General features: G+C 32.9%; 1 protein-coding gene across 1 annotated transcript in view; it reads left to right on the top strand.

Moving 5' to 3' along the window:
• LOC125068871 (acyl-CoA:lysophosphatidylglycerol acyltransferase 1) overlaps positions 1 to 23572 on the top strand; it is a 333075-nt gene that overhangs the window by 154268 nt on the left and 155235 nt on the right. The window contains exon 4 of the mRNA XM_047678223.1: positions 17631 to 17845. Within this exon, the coding sequence (XP_047534179.1) occupies positions 17631 to 17845 (215 nt within the window). The remainder of the gene's footprint in view (positions 1 to 17630; positions 17846 to 23572) is intronic.

Here is a 23572-nt window from a genome sequence, read left to right as displayed (position 1 = left end):
CTAAGAAGTTTTAAATTGTCGTGCCTCGGAATGGTCGTAAAGATGTTGGTCCTGCACCCGAACTATCTCCGGTTAAGACGGATTTACGTTCCGTCGGATTACGAGAGAGAGGAAATAAAATGTGCACGGACACTTGTGTTTGCGCGCACATTTATGCACTATAAAATGTCCTTCGCAGTAGGTTACTCTGCCTTGAAAATGACGTGGCTGCGGCTGCTGTTCAGAAGTTAGTCATAATTGTTAAATCTCGTAATATCAGTGGTTAAACCACTATCTTTTGCCTGCGAGAGCGAGAACTTAGTTTGCGTATAAGTTGAATTATTTGTGTAGGCTAAATAAATTAAGGATTTTTTTAGGTATATCACGCTATTATCAGTAAGGATGTATATTCAGAACGTTCGATAATATTACTGGGTCTTATAATCTTATTATGTAGCAGAACATAACTGTGTAGTAATATTAGTACCATAAAATCAAAATAATAACAAAACTTATTAACAACTTCTGTTATACATGATTTTTGCATAACCTTGACCGCCTATATATAACCTTTTGGTTGTGACGTAATGGTATATAGCCTTATAGCTTTCCTCAATAAATGGGCTATCCAACATTGACATATTCTTTCAAATAGAATCGAATCAAAACAAACTCTTCACCTTTATAATACTAGTATAGATTAAGTTAATAACTATATAAAATATTACTACTTAATGGTAGCAGTCAATAGTCCGTAGATGGTACCTCCCCAGACTGAACAAAACAAATACAACTTACTATACACAGCTCTATGTAAACATAAACTTGACGTGTACAAATATTATTACAGGTATATTATTAGGGTCGATACAAAACAATCCACGACCGTTGACCGCCCTCTAGTTTTACTCGTCTGTTGAATTATTAATTAATGTCACTTTAATTTACCGCTAGGGTTGTTTATAATGGCCGATATACGTCTATTATTTTTAGAAATGTATCGGTGACGTGGCACGCTGGTTTTGTTTAATGTATATCGATAGGTTTGAAAAGGAAGCTTTCTATAAATATTTGATTGATATTTGTATTATTCTTGTATTAAGATTATTAGGTTTAAAAAAGTGTGTTGTTAGAATTGGTAGGTATTAACACAAATTACACACACACACACACGAAATATCTGTATTTTTGCGCTCGCAACAATCAATGTAGATCCGTAGGTTATCTCGGACATCTCGACATATTCTGTCGAAGTTACACACATGCAGGTTTCCTCACGCTTTTCCTCACCGCTGAGCACGAGATGAATTATAAACACTGATTAAGCCATGAAAATTTAGTGTTTACCTGGGTTAAGACAACTATCGGTTAAGATACACTTAACCGATGATTTCGGATTCAAACCCAGGCAAGAACCACTGAATTTTCAAGTGCTTAATTTGTGTTTATAATTCATCTAGTGCTTAGTGATGAATGAAAACATCGTGAGGAAACCTGTATGTGTCTAATTTCAATGAAATTCTTTCACATGTGTATACCACCAACCCGCATTGCGTGGTGGAATATGCTCCAAATCTTCACCACAAAGGGAGAGGAGGCCTTAGCCCAACAGTAGGAAATTTACAGGCTGCTAATGTAAAAAAAATGTAATGTATGTATTATATGACTCTACACACATATTTATTTTAATAAAGGAGTATTAATTTATTTTCTCTTTATTTTAAAATACTTACATTACATTCATATTCTTAAATCAACAAAGTTGCGTGCCACTAAACGTTTTATGAATTTTATTATTATTATTATTTATTTTTCACTTTTCTGAGATTGCCAATTAATGTTTGCTTACAAATTGATTCGTGATTGAAAGAAAATCAACATTTAATTTTGTTTGTGATTTATTCATTTCAACGATTTTCTTAATTGCAAATAATTTAATGCTAAGAGTCTGCTTTAATTTTTTTTTTATTATATAGGTAGGCGGACGAGCAAATGGGCAACCTGATGGTAGGTGGTCACCACTGCCCATAGACATATTAATAGAAATATTAACCATCCCTTACATTACCAATGCGCCACCGACCTTGGGAACTAAGATGTTATGTCCCTGGTGCATGTAATTACACTGGCTCACTCGCCCATCAAACCGGAACACAACAGTACTGAGTACTGCTGTTCGGCGGTAGAATATCCGCCTGTTATGTATGCGACGTAATTCGCCCGTTGTACTCTACAATAATATCTAAATTTTTCTTGTAACATATTTTAATCTGTATCATGTGGTGTACAATAAAGTATAAATAAATAAATATCTGATGTGTCGGTCGTTCCTACCCAGATGGGCTTGCACAAAGCCCTACCACCCAGTGAACATAAAACGAAGAGATACTTTTATCTATATGGATATATAATAATTCACGTCGTAGCCATATCTCTTGCTGATCTTACTTGACAAAACAAATGAACTGTCTTAACCATTTATCTGAAAATGTGTCAGACTATATCTTAATCCTATTCATAGCGATTCATAGTAAAGTAGTGTACGTTACTAATGCCCACTGATGATGATGTCGTCCTGACCAATTTCAGCCACAAGAATTTCAAGAACAAATCAGAGAAAGCCGGAGATGTTATAGAGCACAAATATGTGTGCAAACCCAAGTGCACTCTCATTCACTCACTCTTACAATCTGATGGGACTCTGATGGGATGGGAAGATGTCGGTATATCCGACACGATTGGAACGAATTCAGGTGCAAAACCAACGGCTTTACATGCTTCCCGAGGCACGGGAGTGTACACATTTCCCACTTCCAGACTCCGAGAGAATTTTTCCTTTAGAAAAATAAATGCCCTATCTGGAGTTTGGACTTATCATTGGATATGTGGCATTATATAAAGACAAATGAGACAGTCATAATGGACATGAATCAAATAATAAAAGACAAAAGAATATCGTAGTCTCGTGACCACGGCAGGTGCAACTCTATAGAAACGTCAGGCAATAAAAGGTACGACCGCGGCTTAAAATCCGAAGGCCTTTGTATATATTTTTGATGCCTCACTGAAAGTTATATTAATCCAATATACAACTTATACCAAAAGATGAAGATTGTTTTGGAGTGCTTTTAAATATATATCGAAGCGTGGTTACTTTAGTTGTTAATTTGGATAATTAATGAATCGAGTAGTTGGCAATAATGTTTGATGGCTGATTTACTTTAAAGAGCGGGTCACCCCGAATGGAGTTGTAAGTGTCATGGCAACGCGAGTCGTTATGTTTTGACAGGCGATTCGAATGCGATGGTTGCTTGCAAACCCATTTGCTCTTAATCGAGAAGAATTATTGTAATCCTTTGATATTACTGTGGTGTACGGTTATTGAATCAATTAATACAGTGATTAAATACGTTTTATTTTGCGAATGTCTCCATTGCACGCCCACATAATCTTCCAAATGTCGGATCAATCCCCGAACCCAACTGTTCGGCATCCTGCTCCTCCGACATATATAATACTATCTGAAACTGCGGCTTTAACTGCTTGAAATTTATAAAACATTATCGTCCAACCCCCCTTAGGGATGGAGTTTCATGGAACCAGAATGATAAAATAGATCTACACTCTATAAGGAACCTGCAAAATTTCAAGTTTGTAGGTGTTACAGTTTCTGAGATTTGGTGATTAATTAGTGAGTGATATTTCGCTTTTATATGTATAGAATACAACGAAATATGACGAAAATCAGCAGAGGGATAAAAATCCCTCATAGCCTGAGCTGTCTCCTTTTGACTGCACACAAGTTTTATATTCATTATATTATTTTTTTCTTTATTATTATATCTTTCTTTGTTTATGTTGTTTTCATATCCATTTTTGTATATATTTTTTTCTTTATATGTGTGTATGTCAATAAATGTTTTATCTTCTTTCTTCTTCTTTCTTCAAATAACTGACTTCATAGTTTCACTCGCTTTAAATTTAGACCATTGACGTGAAAATGGTGGATTTTATTATGTCGAAATAAATAAAAAGAAAATAAAACTTCGTCAGGGATATTAAAAATTGTACTGAGCATAAACTATTATTGAAAGTAAAATATATGTACAAAAGTGTGATATAACACAAACTATGTGCTTAAATTATTTAAGTGATGTAATGCATTGTTATTACCATCGCTTGTTTCCAATGTTAGCCTTTAATTTTTAAAATATTAATTTTTATATTTGGAATTAGCAGTTCGCTCTGTGTGATGGCTTAGTGGATAGATAACGATTTTAGTCGAAGACTGTAGGTCTGATACATAGTATTATGGTCTTGTGTTGAATTTGTATATAAACTTATCTCGTGCTCGGCTGTGAAGGAAAACATCGTTAGGAAATGTCTGCATGTGGCGAATGAAGTTTCGCCGTATTTAAGTTAATTTCAAAATTACTCGCCGAGTCTGGGATTCCCAGAGCTAGCAAGTACTTCGGCTAACGTAAACGTTTGGCCATACAAATATTAATACGTATTCAATAAAATCGATTACTGATTTTTTTTGTAAATAAATACAAAATATTTGTGATTAATATTAATAAAATATTTTTAATTTAACGTAACATAATATTGTTTGTTAGACATAAGTTATTTGACGACTTTCTTTCTTCTCTCTTCTGTGTATTGCGCAATAAAGGATAAAATAATTAAGAAAACACGAATTAAATAGTAAACGATATACTTAAACATATTATTGAAACAAATAATGTCAGCAAGTAATTATCAGCGATTTTATTAATATAACAACAATGGCGCCTTAAATAAAAAAATATCACTATCCGTTAATATGTAAATATTTTAGTGTTTCATTTGTCTCATTGCAATAATATATATGACTATATTTGTTTTAATGACTATTAGAACGATTCGATTTGATGACCTTGGATATAGATAAGATGCAGTAACTTAGCCTTAGAATCAAATATTAATTAAATCCTTTCATAGTGATAGTGCAAACTAGACTCTATGTATTATATTATAAAGTATCTTTTAGTAGTCAGTTGTACTTTGATATATTACGTTTTATATATGTATATAGATTCAAGGAAAATGATTAAATATTTAGTTTTTTGTAAAATTTTAAGCTGTTCGTTGATATCCAGTCTTTGACATATTTAATTTAATAAAAAAATATTTACATAATAATTATTAACATTAAAGCCTTAACTATATACAAATACGATTTAAAAATAGTACGTGACCGCGTGGATTGGTAGCAAGAATTCTAGCAGCATTTCCCCGTTGAATCGCAATTCCGATCCTCTGGGCAAAGAATGAACCAGTCCTCCTGTCACCAGTGGAGTCAATATATTAATTAAAATGTATTCATCGAATATAAAAATGAAAATTCTGTTACATCGCCAGACGCCTACAAAAAGCAGGTAAAAAATTCAAATAAGTGTATTCAGATTTCCATAATTAAGTTTTCTTGAACGTAAAGTCAAAGTTGCTTCTTCAAAGGGATTGTATATGAATTTTTTCTCTGAGAATGTTGACTTTTTATAAGTTAACTAAACGCCCCGAGATACGAATTACCAGTTTAAACGTGGTTTAATTTCCAGTGTTGTTTTAAACTGTTCATTTGTTTTACTATTTACGATTCCAACATAAAGTAATTTTGTACGTACAGTGCTCTTTAATTAACTAACATGAACGCTGTACGGACCATCTGTGTTGAAATTTCCTCTCGAAAATGAAAATTCGAGAAAATTTTCGACGATAGTGGCGAAATATTGTGCTCTCCGAAGATTTCATTATTTTGACTCTCGTTATAGTTTAAAGTTTACGTCTGGAGACAGAATTTGTGTAATTTATATTATCCGAATGATGCTTATTAAATATATTTGTTTCAGTACAAGTTGTTTACTCGGAGCTCTAAGAATTTGATGTTTTTTTTTTGTATTAAGATATATTGGCACGTGTCATGTAGTTTGGTATCTTATAATTTCTTTGAAAATCGATAAAAATTAGATTTATTAAATATTATGTACGTTTTAATTGCAATTTATTTTTATTTTAAGAATTTATTTTAATTTTTTTTTTATGGCATTGTTTGGCGGACGGGCATATGGGCCACCTGATGGTAAGTGGTCACCACCGCCCATAGACAAAGGCGCTGTAAGAAATATTAACCATTCCTTACATCACCTATGCGCCACCAACCTTGGGAACTAAGATGTTATGTCCCTTGTGCCTGTGATTACACTGGCTCACTCACCCTTCTAACCGGAACACGATAATACAGTGTACTGTTATTTGGCGGTAGAATATCTGATGAGTGGGTGGTACCTACCCAGACGGGCTTGCACAAAGCCCTACCACCAAGTATATAGTAAATGTATAAGTATATCTAATTCCTTACAAAAGATGTTCAATATAAAGAATGCAATCTCATCCCTAATTATCAAAATATCGCAAATTACATTTTCGGTGAAATTACGTAACATTATATTAAAATTCTTATAATAAGCCAGAGAGGTCATTGCCCTTTATATGTATTACCTACCGAAATCTGACTGGCGATGTTTTTTATAATGTCGTAAATAATAAATAATAGGTTTGTATGTCAAGTGCGGTAATGATATGAATAATCTGATGACGAAATATGAAATAACAGCTGTTTATGTGGTTTCGCCTTCTAATTCACACCTAACCTAAATATTTTATATGTTTTGAAGAAATAAACGGCCTCTGTATTCCGAGTAATATGATTTGGTAATCTTCAAGCAACCGCGATGTATTATAGACTGCCTCAGTAATTTAGAATACATGATTGTGTTGATCGATACTATTATTCATAAAAAAACCATCTCTGTATTTAATATTGTATGTCAGCGGTTTTGTCTCTACAAATATCAGTTACAAAGTCGCGAACCAAGTTGATCGCACTAAGCTGAATTGTTACCAAAATACAAATACAATATTGTGCTCAAACGTAAATTAATTTTAAAATTAGAATAACAATTTCTTAATTTAAATTTATAAAATACAGTTTATTAAAACACACGAAAAAGTATTGTTATATAACTAGAAGTTGAAAATACGTCATTATTAAAATAAGTATGTAAATCGATTATCCGTTTATCTTCTTCTGTAATCATATTTTTAATTTTTTTTTTAAAGTAACAATGCCTCGTTTTATTCTTGGAGGTTGGGTTATGAGTGAAAGCAATAGTCCAAGGGCTCAGGACTGAACCTTTGACTTTTTACATCGCTAGTAAGCCGTGGAACTATATTATCTTAATAAAGTGAACGACAAAAACTATAAAAACTAACTTTGTTGTCTAGTCTTGCCAACTTTGTATTTTTTTTTTTTTGTAATTAGAATGTAGGACAGCATGACAAGTTAAGAATATTGTTGCCTTCGCCATAAATATAACCAAAAATGTTACTCTAATATTTAAAAAAAGAACAATTAAAAACATATATTCCTTAGTAAAGACTCCTTTTTAATCATTTATAACAATTAGACAGTTCTATTTTAAAGTCGTTTAATAAATTTAAACGTCAAAATAATTTGAATATAATTCTTGGAAACCCTTTTGGGTAGTTGAAAATAATCTTCTAATTCTTGACAGACAATTATTACTACAGTCGGCTCGTGATAACGATCATTGATAATGTTCAAAATGTCGGGTTATTAAGTTACATAGTGCCCGTATAATAACATTGTATTCGAACACATATGTTCCTTATTAAAGACCTTTATTAAGATATTAATAGTAATTTACTTTAATAGGATTTTTTTAGGCATGTAAACGATCATTGGCATAAATCTCACCTACGATACAATCCACGCTTTTTTATTATAGTAAATATAGCTGTGCCCGCGAGTTCGTGCGCTTTGTTTGAATTTAAGTTATTTGGATATTGTAGCGTGTTTTTATTATTATTCTATATATAATTCTAAAACAAAAGTAGCCTAAGTTACTCCTTATTACATCCGCTATCTGCCAGTGAAAGTCCCGTCGAAATAGGTTCAGAGATTAGCTGGAACAAACAAACTGATAGACAGACAAAAAATCTAAAAAATGTTTTTTTGGTATCTCTACCGTGTATACATACATACATATGTACATTTAGTAAATATGGGTTATTTTAATATTACAAACAGACACTCCAATTTTATCATATGTATAGATTATTAAATTCATACAAAAAATATTGTGACGTAACATGACGTAACATTTAATGAAAACATCTCGAGCGATAAAAGAATTTAATTTATTTCCTTAAATTTTTTGTCTACAAACGTAAATAATACGACACACTAAAATCGTCTAACGTCTCCTTTCACAATAAAGGAATTTGAAAGCAAACTAAATAACTTGGTATTCATTCGTAGCCTTTAAGATACCCAAATTATTATTGTCCTTACGATTGAATCCGGTATCGGTCGTTTATAGTCACTGGAATCTGCCCAGTTCCCTTAATAAGCAGATTGCATGAACGTTCCACGTTTATTTGATAGCAATGCTTGGGTTTGACTACGGCTATTAAACTATTTAATGGAAAATATTGAACGGTTATGTTGGCTTTATTTTTAAAACGGCTACGTTTTTATTCAGAATATGCGAAATGAATAAATTCTCTCTGTTTAAAATATTTCGTTCCTTTATAAAATTCTCCGCAAAGAATTTTAAACGAAATGATAAGCTTAAGTTTTTGTTTAAAATCGGAGACTTTATTTTGTTATGAATTTATATCAATCATAACAATTTCGAATATTAAATTGCTAATTCAAAAATAATAAAGGAACGACGATAAAATTGATGAATGTGAATGAGGGTGTCATTTGCTCGTCTAACTTTTTAAAATAGACTAGAGATAAACTTCTTCATCGTTGGTTAATAATATAAAATCTTAGTATAATTTTCATTTAAGCTATTATTATTTTCTTAATAGAAGCTAATCACGATCTATAATAATATTATATAGCTGAATGTGTGTTTTTATTGAAGGCGATAATTCCAAGAAATACTGGTTGGTTTGAGAAATCTTTTGGTTTAAGATACCGAATCAAATGAAATCAAATTCCTGTATTCAATACTTATTGATAGCCAAATTGAACACTACCATCGGTTCGGAAAAGAAAATACCTTCACAGGTTAAGAGTACAGGGTACTGAAGAAACGGCGAAAGTAACTCAGCGGGACTAAGTTTTTGTCACAGTTATTTATAATGTATTATTATTCTCATAATAATATAATGTATTATTAATATTGGTATCAGAAGGGCTTGAACATTAATAATTAAGAAAATTGCAATGCTGCCAAACAAAAATAGATCTTTCTTAACTTAACTTGACTTACTTGTACAAAAATGTGTTTGTATGTCTATTTTATGCTTTTAACGTTCTCATTCGAAATTTATAATATTAGCTGTTGAATGCGTTAATAAACAAGTAAGATTTAAGAGCGTTTATTCAATAGAGATATTTATTATTAAGATAAGTGAATCTGGTTTTATCGGATAACCCCCATTGTGTGGCTCCGGCATCCAGCGGCGGTTCACCCTTGACCTTCTATCGCACAATAGATATCGAAGTGTTAGTTAATTAAATGATTTCCGTAACTAAAACCAATTTAGAACAACCATTTTAGTATATTATTGCAGTTATTTGGGATTCTTTTTTTGATTTATACATTTGTGATCGTCTAATACTAATCTATACTATGACCATATTCATCTTTTCATTATATTTATACAAGTATATAAATACAATACAAGTATATGTGTTTGTTTGATTGTTTAAATGTGCTGATCGAAGGATCCTGAAATCGTGAGAAAGAGCTCGACAAATAAAGTGATTTTGAGTGAGTTTAAAATATTATATAAGAAGTATGTAAAAACATGTTTTGTTTAACAACCTTATAAGCAAGTGGTGACGATGTCGTCCTGACCGATCTCGGCCATGACGCGCAAGCTCAAGGAGACCAGCCAACTAGGCAGGATATATTGTAGTGCACAAATGTGGCCGCAAAACATGTTTGTATTCTCTATTTCTTCATCTTCATTATCAGATGGGACGTCTAATCCGTCACGACTATAAAGGACCAACAGATTAACATGCTTTTCAATTTCAACTTCCAAAATTTCGAACAAATTGAACACAGGACCTCGGAAACTGCGACCTTATTAGGAGCCACTACACCAACGAGACAGCAATAATTTTAATAAAAACAAAGTAATTGAAAGGATAAAATAATTTTGATATACTAACTAAATCATTTTAATTTCACAATTATTTAGACGCTTTTAAAAGTGCAATAATTTTGTATATTCTGCCCAGCCAATCTCTGTTTTTCACAGTCATAGACAACCAATCCGGTGCGATTCTTCGCTGCGTTCGTGCTTATGACATTTTCGTGTTTATTTCCCATCAGAAACGTGCGTTAATATATGTGCACTCGGAGCTACATCGTTGTAACAAGTAATCAAATAATTTCATATACCCCTCGGAGTTTGGACCACCCAACGTATGTCCTCGAACTTTATTAGTTTAGTTTATGTTCCACTCAGATTGTCTTAATAAATACATCAAACAATAAAACGTGCAGTAACTAATTCTTCGATTTGTCCTAAATTATATATATATATATTCGATTTAGTTTGTTATTGACTTAAAGTCAGGCTCAGACTTTTCCAAATACTTTTTAGTAGTGGTACTACAGTGGTACCTACTAACCAGTTATTCCACTGCCAACCATCAATACTTTGTATAGTGGTATTCCGGTTGGAGAGTAAGTGAAGTCAGTGTAACAACGGGCACAAGGGATACAACGTTTTAGTTCCCAAGGTTAGTGGAGTTGGTTGGTTCTTATGGTACCAATTTCTATTGGTGGTGGTACCACTTACTTACAACGATGGTTTACTTAAGTCCTACGTTTATTTTTTTATTCATTCTAATATTCGATTTCGTACCTGCGATGAAGGAAATTGTTGTACGGAACCTCAACGAGTAAAAGGATATTGTGATATACGTATATCCGCCAATCGATGGAAATAAGGGGGTGGATCGATTTCCGTATATTATAATATACATAGAAATAGTTGTAGCGTGCAGGAGAGGCATTTCCCTAACAGTAGGAAATTAACCAGCTGTTTCTTTCTTATGTCCGATTTCTATATTTAACGAATCGTTTTGAGTGCCATCAATTTCAAATTTTGACAAATGAGCTCTTACAGACAGACAGTTTAAACATTTTTTTTTGTTTTTGTTACGTCCCTTGTGTCTGTAGTTACACTGGCTCACTCACCCTTCAAACCGGAACACAACAATACTGTGTACTGCTGTTTGTTGGCGGTAGAAAATATGATGATTGGGTGGTACATACCCAGACGGGCTTGCACAAAGCCCTACCACCAAGTGAGATACAGAACATATATCTACGAAACAAATTTATTGGGAGGATTTTGAATTACGTCTCGTATACAATTCTACCGTCCGAAGATTATTATAAGCAAAACAAATCGTTCCTTGATCATAGTTACCGTACGTAATAATGTGTCCGACTGACCTATCTGTTAATCAATAAATTTCATAATTAAATATTTTGGGACGTGATTTCTGTCAATAATTGTGGGCGTGATCGACCAATAAATTAAATTGTAGATAAATAAAAAAGCGTCCCTCGTAATTACGCTGAGGTAAAGTACCTCAAACAACCTCCTATATTTATTTTATCTTTTGGTAGCAAAATTACAGAAGTTGATACGATACTTTAATTAAGCATCTCAAAGGAGTTTGCTTAAGTAATTAAAGGTTGCATTTCTCTTGGATTTAGTACACCGCAGACTTTAGACGCAGACAGCCTAACTATTTAAGATATTATGTTAAAATAGAATTAGCGATAGTTTTGATACAAAAGGCTTAAAGGTTTAGTGTGCTTCTCTCAAAGCACATGTGTGTGTATTTGTGTACAAGATTTATGTCAAAAAGGTGGCTTTTTGTGTCTATAACTGATTTTCTGATTCAACTTTGTCAGTTGAATTTTCGTATTAAACTCGGTTTATTTAATAGGTTAACATTTCTTTTGAATTAATTAGACATGTCAAATCAAAAAACAGACATAAGTACAATCCGTAACGGCTTTATTTCTGTCAAAAGTCATAAATAATATGAACGACTGTCGTCACAATGTCTTATGTCTGCACTCCCCTCAAGAAAAACATAGATAAGGTTACCTTACTTAATTTTGTTTCGATTAAAATTCACAGACTCATCGTCTCGGGTTTTACAACGGATTTTGTGTTTTATTTATTTCGAATATTGTTTTAAGCGAGTTTCATCAAACGTAAACACATAATGTTTGTAAAGTACAGCAGAACAAAAATACGCCTTTTTGGACAGGGCCTGTATTTTGTAACAAGTGACGTTATGTCAGAATGTGATACGGAATATTGATTATTATAATTATAGAATTTATACGACACACGTATCAAAATGGCGTATCATCGTAAGTCGCTTGTCAACACTTCACGAGTGAGTGGAGATACGGAGTGACTTCATAAAGAATCACACTGGCGGTGCCATTTAGAAGCTTACAAATGCATCGACAAAGATATTTTTATAAGAATAACAAAAAATTCTTCAAAAATACTTTAATATTCAAAAATGTATTTAGAATGTTAATGTAAAATCACGTTAGGAAAGCGCATCTGATCCGATCTTTATTTAGTCTTAGCATGAGACACGAGTGGAGCCGTTCATGAAAAGTTAGTCTGAACCACACCCTTTTCGGATTTATCCCTTTGTTCTTTTCTTACTGATCGCGTTGATATTAAATAAATCACAATAAAAATTCAACATACATAAGTATATTCTAATATCATTAAGAGATAAAATAACTTAATCTATTATATCATATTAGTTATAAATGGTAAATGTTTCTGGGGATGAGATTTTTTGGAAGGAAGTCGGTATTATCCAGTCATAATACTCAATTTATTGATATTCTGTATTGCTACGTTCTGGTTTGAAAGATGAGTGAGTGAGCCAGTGTAATAGAGGTATAAGGGGCAACATAGATTGATTTTTATTACATATAGATAGCTAGACTGGCTAATGCCACGTGGTGATGAGATAATCGTTTCTGTCCATAGAAATTGGTGTTATGCTCATATCATCAATGCGCCACCTAAGATACCACTCAAATACACTGGGTCATGATACAATGAACGTTTATAATTTTTGATAAAGGTGACCAAGGCAACCACTTGCCATCAAGTTCTCTACTCACTAGTTTAGTTTAGTTACTGAAATAAATTCCTATTGGATAACGAATCAATACAATTACTTAAAATGTAAAACCAATGCGACTGTGTAAGTAATATTACTCAAGATATAAATTAAAATGACAGGAACATTGCTCGGAGTTAATTTAAAAATTTAATTTATCAGACGACAGATATATACTTTTTAATAAACTTTTGTCGCTTTAAGTCCAGGTAGTCTTCGTAATTACAAAACATTCCGCCTTAAGGCGTTCCGAGACAAAGGATTTTTCAAATATAACATTTGTTGAATAAAACGAAAACAACAATGTTGTTTAAGAATACTCTTTAAATAATACAATGCTTTTGTATTTTCTGCTATTTCTTGAATTTACTATTTTCAAGCGATTCTGATTTGTTTCGCATTCACTTTGCTTGTTTGTTTGTTACGTGTAATCGAGATGGTTATTTCGTCGAGATGATCCGTTGCGGGTTTAAATCCAGAACCACTGAGTTTTCATGTACTACATGTATCATTTTTGTTTTTAATTTTTCATTTCATGCTCGGCGGTGTATATTGAGCTTGGATACCTGATTTTTTTGGATGAAATTCTAGCACTGTATGTATACTGATTTAATTTTGTTCTTGAATGAGTTCTACGCTCTACGTTGTAACACAAGCAAAATATATCGCAGAGTAACTGACCATTACAGTTCACACACACATGCTTAAAATATATATGTGTTGCATAATATCACGCGTATTTATGTTACTTTGTTATTAAATAAAATATTAATTAAATGTCCGTCGTTCATAGTATGAATAATAATGAGAAATAATTGAAATCTGAAGTGGAAAAAAATATTACAACGTTCGCTTTTAAAAATGCTCGCATTTCATGCTTACGGTTATTAAAATTGAATTTAAACTTACTTAGAACACTTGGAGTAAGCATTATATAGCGTGACTTATGATGAAGTTATTTCAGAAAAATGTTAATGATTTTTATAGCTTTTTCTTATTTTGGAGGGGAGAAGTTATTTATTTAGGGAGATGAGGGCGTTCTTAAGGCGATAGAATGTAATTTGAATTTTAATACTATTCCATTATTTATTTTAAGTAGGATGAAGTGTATGGCACTTCTTTCTATGGTAATAAAGTAATTTATTTTTTACGTTTATTGAAATTTTAACGCTTTGACGCTCTGTTTACTGAGTCCTTCGATTCAACTGGATCCTGTTTGCCATAGAGATTTTCTCGGAGTTTTCCTATTGAATTTTATTAGCAATCTGCGATGTATTTATTTTTCGTGACAAACGTTATACAAATATATAAAATACAAATGTCGGTAGTAACGTGTTTTATTCCGGACAAATATTTGTGTTGACCGCGTTTGTCTCAGCGTTATGTATTTTGTCATCGGCGAAAATGTATTGGGGGTCATTTCTTTGGGGTCGTTATTTAGTTTCTTTCTTCTCACATAATAATTATCTTTCGTTTCCAATATTTCCCAACGAAACCCTTATCAAAATCCATCCGGCTGTTTCGTGTCACGTTCCACAAACAACGTCATATAAACGGACTCTCGGCAAATAAATATTTCACTCAGTTCCGTATTTGCGCAAACAAACCTCTTCAGACCTCACTCTAATCGTTTACTTGAGTCGCCATACTTGCATTTAAATGGACAACTCGAGGAACGTATATTATGTATATCGAAAGAACTGTTCGGAATTTTATCTTCTTTTATTCAGTTCCGAAGAATATTGGTATTTTAGAAATACTTTGTTGAATTCGATTGGAAACTCAACTGCTTTAAAGATTCTCTGATTTTGTTTCGGTTTCGTGTTTATAAAAATAGGAAATATTATGGTGCTTTGAATGAATGAAGTAATTGTTCATAGTTGTTCTTTTAAGAGTGCGGTTTATATGGGTTTTTTTTAGGTTGACTTTGAATTTCGAATTGGGACCGGTTTAAATTTTCGTAATGGCACTGTAAGGAAGATTCATATTTCTAACAGCGCCAACTTCTATCGTTGATGGTGACAACTTTACATTAGGTGGCACATTTTCTATGGCGTAGGTTGGCGGTCGAGCATATGGGCCACCTGATGGTAAGTGGTCATCACCACCCATAGACAATGGCGTTGTAAGAAATATTAACCATTCCTCATATCGCCACCAACCTTGAGAACTAAGATGTTATATCCCTTGTGGCTGTAGTTACAGTGGCTCACTCACCCTTCAAACTGGGACACATTAATACTAACTACTGTTGTTTGCCGGTAGTATATTTGATGAACGGGTAGTACCTACCCAGAGGGGCTTGCACAAAGTCCTTACCACCAAGAGGTTCCAGTCAGCCTAATTAGCCTCAGAAGACGAGAGCTTCCACCCACACTCATCGCTGGAGCGTTCTACAGTGACTTTAATTTCTAACATTTTCCAAATCACTATTCAACAGACCAACCTTGGTCTAAAAATAACACGTTGTCAGTATCTCTAACTATTATTTACTAATTCGACTATTATAGAAATATATTAATTTCCTTAAGCCGTAGAAACTGATAAAATTATTTTTTGTTATATTTTTTCTCAGAGAATAGTGAAAAATAGAGTAAAATCTTGTTTCCATTAACGACTCAGTCTCAACTGTAGACAGTCGTTTGTTCTACTTCTTCTGTTTTATTAAATGATGGTTTATTATCGTGTTAGTAACGGTTATTTGATTGACCGTTTAAGATTCAAATGATTATCGTATAATTGAATGCGGGCGAAACCGTGGACTATGTCGAGTTTGTTAAAACTTTTTGTGTTCGTTTACATCTTCCAACTATTTATGAGCCGAGATGGTCTTTTAGCTAGAATACGAGAATCTTATTCGAGGATATGTTATTATATTACGTTATTGATTTAATAAAAATGAAAAGTTTTACTTTGAAGAAAGACTAAAATCAATGTAAGACTAAATGAGATATCTATTTTTATTATCTTATACTTTATAAGATGTTTCATTTATAAATGATACGTGTTTTAGGAATTAACATACATGTAATCTTAAACTGAAAATTCATAAATAACATTATTTACTACGCCTTAGTTTGAATGAAAATATATAAAAACCATTTTTTTTTCTATATATTTTAAGTAAAGTCTAATAAACTGTGTTAAATTTAACTTTGCAAAAAAATCAGAATAGTTTGTAAGCGTTAAATATCACTTGCAAGGAACTAAACAACTTACAAGCCAGCTTAAAGTTACTTTGCAAAATGTTTTAAATAAACAATACAAATACCCATTTAAATAACAGTAATTAAATAAGGAAATAAAAAATAATGATGGTAGCTGTTCAGTCAATTGTAATGATAAAAAATATTTACTTGGTGGTAGGGCTTTGTGGAAGTCTTGGTAAGTACCACCCACTAATGTGATATTCTACCGCTAAACAACATTACTCAGTATTGTTGTGTTCCGGTTTGAAGGGTGAGTGAGCCAGTGTAACTACAGGCATTAAGCACATAACATCTTGGTTCTCAAGGTTGGTGGTGCAATGGCGATCTAAGGAATGGTTAATATTTCTTACAGCGCCATTGTCTATGGGCTGTGGTACTTACCATCAGGTATCCCATATGTTCGTCCGGCATAAAAAAAAAACTAATCATTTTACATCAACTGTGTATCCGTGATTGATGTCGTCCGACTGATTTCGGTCACAGCGTACAATCTTATGGAAGACCAACCAACTACGCAGAACATATTATTCTGCAAAAGTGTATGTGCATACATAGTCTCATCACCATCATTATCAATGACAGCAAATCCGATACGAGTGTACACACTTCCAACTTGCAGACTAAGAGCTGTTACTGAGAATTTTTTTGTTACCGAACATCGAACTGAGCCATAGAAAAACCAAGAATTATTATATTTTTGGAATCTTGCACAGATACCGGTAAAAAATTGTACATGTGATATTCCTCTTTCATTATTATATATCAATTACTAATTGTTACCCGGCAGGATATAAAAAGTGATCGAATCAGCCGGAAATTGTCAGTACGATCTTACCCCATTGTCGATCTTGACCTTACTCGCCGTATAGTCTTCTCTTTTCGAATGACAAATAAATGATAACAGAAAAAGATAAAACACTGTTCCATTAAACATCGAACTGATAAGAAAAGTTTATAAGTAAGGTCATTATTATCTTGTCTTCAGTGTCGTGAATTTCGGATTAATGGAATACGTTACTGAAAGCACCTACATGCTGTTTAAAATTTACAAAAAACATTTATATGTCCTAATATTGAACATCTGTATTTAAACACAATGATAGATCAGAGAGTAGATCAGGAAAATTGCAGCTCAATTTAATAACTCTATCTGTTTTTCGCAGTTGTCGAAACTGGAGATGAACCAGCAGCATGCAGCAGTCGCAAGACCCTCGTCCTCGCGAACCACCAGAGCACAGCGGACGTCCCCATTCTGATGGCAGCCTGGAATCCAAGACCTGGAGTCCTATCCAACTTAATGTGGATAATGGACAGAGTTTTCAAGTTCACTAACTTCGGCATCGTCAGCGTCTTGCACTGCGACTTCTTCATTCAAGCGGTAAGTTTCTTTCAGCACTGGTGTTTATGTAAACAGCGTTACTTATATTGACCTAGTATACCGATACAAGCACTATAACATTTCCCAAGGTTGGTGGCACATCGGGGGAGTAAGTCCGATTAATATTTGTAACAGTGCCAATATTAGGTAGCGTATTTGTCAGTATGGCTACCAATTTTAAATAAAAAAAAAGTAATGAGAATGATGAATTTGAATTAAGAATCAGTTTTGTATTAATTGAATTATTTGAGCAACTTTTGTTCATTATGTCCAAAAGTAATGACAATAAATATAATTGAAAGGAAAATTTTAACTGAAGTCTGCAGTATTAAGAGTTATGGTATTCCTTTAATCGCTGATATTGTATTTCTCAAAGAAAATATAATTTGTTTACTTCCATACATATTTCTTCCTATATCACATCAAAAATCCTTCCTGACCTTCTCTGCAGATAAGTAACAATTTTGGAAATCGATTAGGGCCATCTGTTATATTGAGGTAGTAAGAGCGCACTAGTACCAAACTATTTTCGCAATTGCTACTTCGGTTGGGTAATTACTTGTTCGTGATTTATGTTCCCCTGGTACAAATGCTGGTCTTTAGTCAGTTTTTTTAGTCATTGATCTGGACTGACTGAATCTTGAAATTTTGATTAATTCCTATATAATATGACTAGTGCTCTTTTGTGGTCATTTTCGCAAAAATAATTTAAAACGCATACGAAAAAATATCTTACAAATAAACGCGGTTCAAACATTCAATGTTTTAATGACTTTGAGAAAGAATGTGTGATTTTGCGCACGAAACAAATGAATTTTGTAACCCTTTTTTAGAAGGCTGATGAATTATCACGGTCAGTTACGCTTCAAGCTCGATCAAAGCTATTTGCTAAATTAACAGCCTTATTCTGACAACTAAAGTGTTAGGATAAATGAATAAAAACTTTTAAATGTTTTTGCACTGATTTTAGAAGATACACATTTTAATAATTTACATTTATTTTAATTGATAGCGCAGTAGCAATTTTATGAATATAAGGTTGAGGCGTATGGAAAATTGTTTTATTATTGGGTGTTCATTTAGCGAGATTTTGACGATAAAGTTAATTCTGTTGGAGATCATCATCAGATCATCACCAGCGCCTCTTTTATTTTCAATTCACCACATTTACAGTTTTACTTAACCTATGCATTTTTTAATTTGTGTAGCTGTATATTTGACATTTAAAAAAAAAATGTGTTCTTATAAATTTAATTATTTTTGTCACTGAGCGATAAAACTCCGTAAATACACAGAATAAGTCTGCTGAGTGATTGATGAAGCGAGAATCATTGGTTTGACACGTTATTGCACCACAGCTTAAATATCTGTGTTACTGGCCGTTGGGGAAAGGCGACTAAAAATAATCAGAATAATTTCTGTGTCTATTAAAAACTCCTATTTTAATAGAATTTGTATGACTTTTAATCACATTTGTTTTAAAGTATCATTTACATCTTCGAAACTTTAAGATAAAGTAAACGTTAAACGTTAAGTTTTAAGTATTATAATATCAGTAAACCAGGTTTTTAAGATTTAAGTAAGTGCAAATCCATCATTATATTAAGATTGAATTCCGTAAAGACAAACCCTATAGTTACTCGTTTTCATTATTAAAGTAATATTATATCATTCCTGTATCAAATATTCAAAGATTTATGTGTGAGTCATCTCATGCTTAGTAGAGGACAAGATTATAAGAAAATTCCATTGATCGAATCATCTTAAAGCGAAAAATATAACTTTACCTCATATTAGTGGCTTTAAAGTAGTTAATTTATGTTTGTTACATATTTTTAATTAGCATCTACTAATTCAAATTAATTAGTAAAAAATAAGTAACTTTTTAGTCTCTCAATGGTTTTATTTTTGACTCAAAATATACTTTATTCAAATAGGCACTTTACAAGCACTTTGATTCATTTTAAAAAACTATATTGAGTGAACTATCACGCGTTCGGTATGAAAAAGACCCGGCATGAAACTCAGTAGTTAATCTTTTCCAACACATAAAATAAAAAGTGATGTTATTAAATACAATTATATAATATAATAAGCCTGAAAGTCAACGAGTACTCGTAAAATGACGATTTAAAAGTGTTTTCTTCAATAAAATATATTTTTTTCATTCAATAAACAGATAAAAAATACAATTATTCGTTCTATAAATGCAACAAAAATATTTGGGGAGGATCTGAATATCGGAGCTTTTCCCGCTTGTCCGAGTGGCACCATGTTGGAAGCGACATGTTCCATCAAATGGTGCCTTTTATGAATTATTCAATTAAATTGACCGCTTACAAAGTGTTGTCGCTCAGCTCTTTCCTATATATTATTAAATTTTGACACCATATACGAAGAACTGAGATAGCTCATTTGATAGAAAGCTGAAGTGAGGTGATCATAATTGAAGGTACGGGTTTATCTTGGATGTAACATAGCTTTGCCAAGGAAAATATGTCGAGGAAGACTGCATGAGTTGAATGAAATTATTTGCGTATGCTTAAGAAACAAATGCAGTAAAGCCTTTAAATGTCCCACTGGGATAAAGACTTCACTCCTTTATATGAGATGGTTTGCAGTTTACTCCACTACACTGTTCCAATGCGGGTTCTCATCCGCTACATTAAGGTTACCTCACGATGTTCCTCTTGACCGCTGAGCACGAGGTTAATTATAAACACCAATTAAGCACATGAAAATTCAGCGGGTTTCCCCGGGTTTGAACTTAGAATCATCGGTTAAGATTCAGGTCTTTTAATCACAGGGTTTCATCAGCAGTCATCTCAGTTTAGTTCAGTAGAAATCTATAATAAAATAATGCTCGGCTAATATTTGAAATTATACAATGATTTCTTATTTAGTACTAAAAAATTGATACAATTATTCGATAAAATTATTTGTGTTGTATGAAATGACTATCAGAGGCATTGTCCTCTAATTGGTGTTATACTACTAACGACCTTAGAAATCACAAATACCTAAAATTTTCGAAGCATTTACAATGTTAAGAATCCTTCTAGCCTACCGTTGTTTTAAAAGTGAAAGTTAATACGTTAGATGTTTCTTACTCAATCCCGAATAATCTGCTATACTGAGATATCCCAAACCCTGTACTAATATATAAGCTACCCTAGACTCCCCTTCCCACACGGAAGTATACCAACATCTTTAGACGAAGGCAGTAACTTTCTATCGGATTGCTCATATAACGGTCTGCTTTTTTAATTTCTATACCGTCCATGAATATTTGATCGAAAAGTACGGTATCCATTTACTTATCGAATCATTGACATATCGATACCCCAATGAGTTAATTAGCTCATCAATTTTTAATAAATAATTAATAATCACAATCAGTATTGGTAGCAGTGAATTAATTGTTCAGCCAATGCAATTATAGTCGGACAAAGTACACGGTCTAATTGGATTTGGTCGAATGCAGATTGAATTATTGAACATAATAGGGTTTTTTGTGTGATAAGACCGGTTCCAAACTGGCCTTGTGGTTAGAATACGCGATTCTTAATCGAAGATTGAGGGTTTCAACCCACCCAGCACCTCTGAATTTTCAAGTGCTTTATTTGTGTTAGTAATATATTTCGTTCGGCGCTGAAAATCTTCTGCATTCAACAACATGTATAACAGCCGAATGTATAAAAAAATAATGAAGGAGATTAGGTCTTAACCCAGCTGTGGGTTATATACGAGCTGTTGCAGTAGATTGAATTTTGAACACTAGTTTTCGTCCGCAACCTCGACTGTATGTTAGGGGGGAGGAACAAGTATTAGGTACATAATGTTCTTTATAGTATCCAACAATAATTGAAAAATGTCATGATGATCGGTTGAATAGTTAGGATGTAACAAACAAACAAACTCGCTATCGCGTTATATTATTTAAGACGACTTTTGTATGATTAGACTAGTCTAGTACTATGAATATAGCCCACAACTATCTTCAATATATAAGGGCGTACTATTTAAAAAATATAACAAATAAGTGTACATATTATTGATATAATAAAAAAACGAGGTTACATTTGTCGCATATAATGTGTGATATTTGAAAACTTCGTAATAAGTAATATATAAATTATATCCTCTCGGAAAATGGTTCAGTTCTTTCTGACAGCAGAATAGCACCGCGCGCATTCATTGGTCAAATCAAATAGCGCGCGCTTTCACGGCTTCCTGTTACACACTTCCGTCCCTTTCTACAGATTATAGGATAGATGTTACACGTCGTAAATAATTATATATGCGTCTGTATAAGATGAATAGACTTAGATTATTACTTTTTCATGGAAAGGAATTTCATACTTTCAACATTACTGTGATTCATTTAACGGCGCTTTAGTACTATATCTACTAAACCGTTTTGCTATTATATTAGTATCCACCACCAAATATACATTTGGTATATTTGGTGGCGAAACGTCTGTTAAGTGGATGCTACTTACCAGACGGGCTTTTACAAAGCCCTACAATCAAGTGATGTGGTCACTACAAACAATGGATAAGAAAGCCAACGGTTTCCGCATTTTACATCCGACATAAAGTCGCTGTTAAATAACAATATCGTATCGGACTGTGTAAATGCTCATGAATATAATTACTTGTAATATAATTCATTATAGAATTAACGTCTTATCATTAAACTGATCACTTTCTCTTCTACGTTACTTCATTACTTTTTTTATAATAGAATTTAGATTTAATAAAGAACGATGGCGGTCTGAAGTTGTACACATTCATTTTAATTATTTTGATTGTATCTATTTGTAAGGGACTTCAATTAAATTCTATAATTTTTTTACGATTTCTAACCATATTGTGGGGAAAACCGTATTACTAAAATCTGTTAGTTTTCGAGTTTATCGCGTTCATACAGAGGTTCTAGTCACGACTGTATTATATTTTTTGTTTTGTATGATCTTTTCAAAGAGGCACCAGTCGTTGTCATAAGCTGACTGTGAGTTTCGTGTATATTTATGGTGGCAGTTCAAACTAAAATGTAATAAATATTAAAAAATATATATGTATTGATTTCTCCTTTTGGAAAGAAGGTACGGAGTTTAGGGCTTATTCCACCACGCTATCAACTTGCTATCAGGTGACGCAATTGCCAGTCTGCGTATCTAAATGACATAAAAGAATGCTTCTCTAAAACATTGGAAATCATTTGAAAGCCGAGATGGCCCAGTGGTTAGAACGCGTGCATCTTAACCGATGATTTCGGGCTCAAACCCAGGCAAGCACCACTGAATTGTCATGTGCTTAATTTATATTTTATAATTCATCTCGTGCTTAGCGGTGAAGTAAAACATCGTGAGGAAACCTGCATGTGTCTAATTTTAATGGAATTTTGCCACATGTGTATTCCAACCCGCATTGGAGCAGCGTGGTGGAATACGCTCCAAACCTTCTCAAAGGTAGAGGAGGCCTTAGCCCAGCAGTGGGAAATTTACAGGCTGATAATGTATAGTATGTGTTTGAAACATTTAAAGATAAAAATATGAGAAAAAACACTCATTCGTCTTCTCTGGGTCCGAATACAAAATCTTTGACTCAAATCAAAATGTACCAACTCGACTGTTCTATCAATAGATTATTTATTTCTATTCTCAAACTCAACATGAAATTCTTTATTTAAACAAGCCTTAACGAGGACATTTGAAACATGAA

The sequence above is a fragment of the Vanessa atalanta genome, chromosome 14, assembly GCF_905147765.1.
Source record: "Vanessa atalanta chromosome 14, ilVanAtal1.2, whole genome shotgun sequence".
NCBI lineage: Eukaryota > Metazoa > Arthropoda > Insecta > Lepidoptera > Nymphalidae > Vanessa > Vanessa atalanta.
Note: the sequence above shows the minus strand (reverse complement) of the source record. Positions and strands in the feature narration are given on the sequence as shown.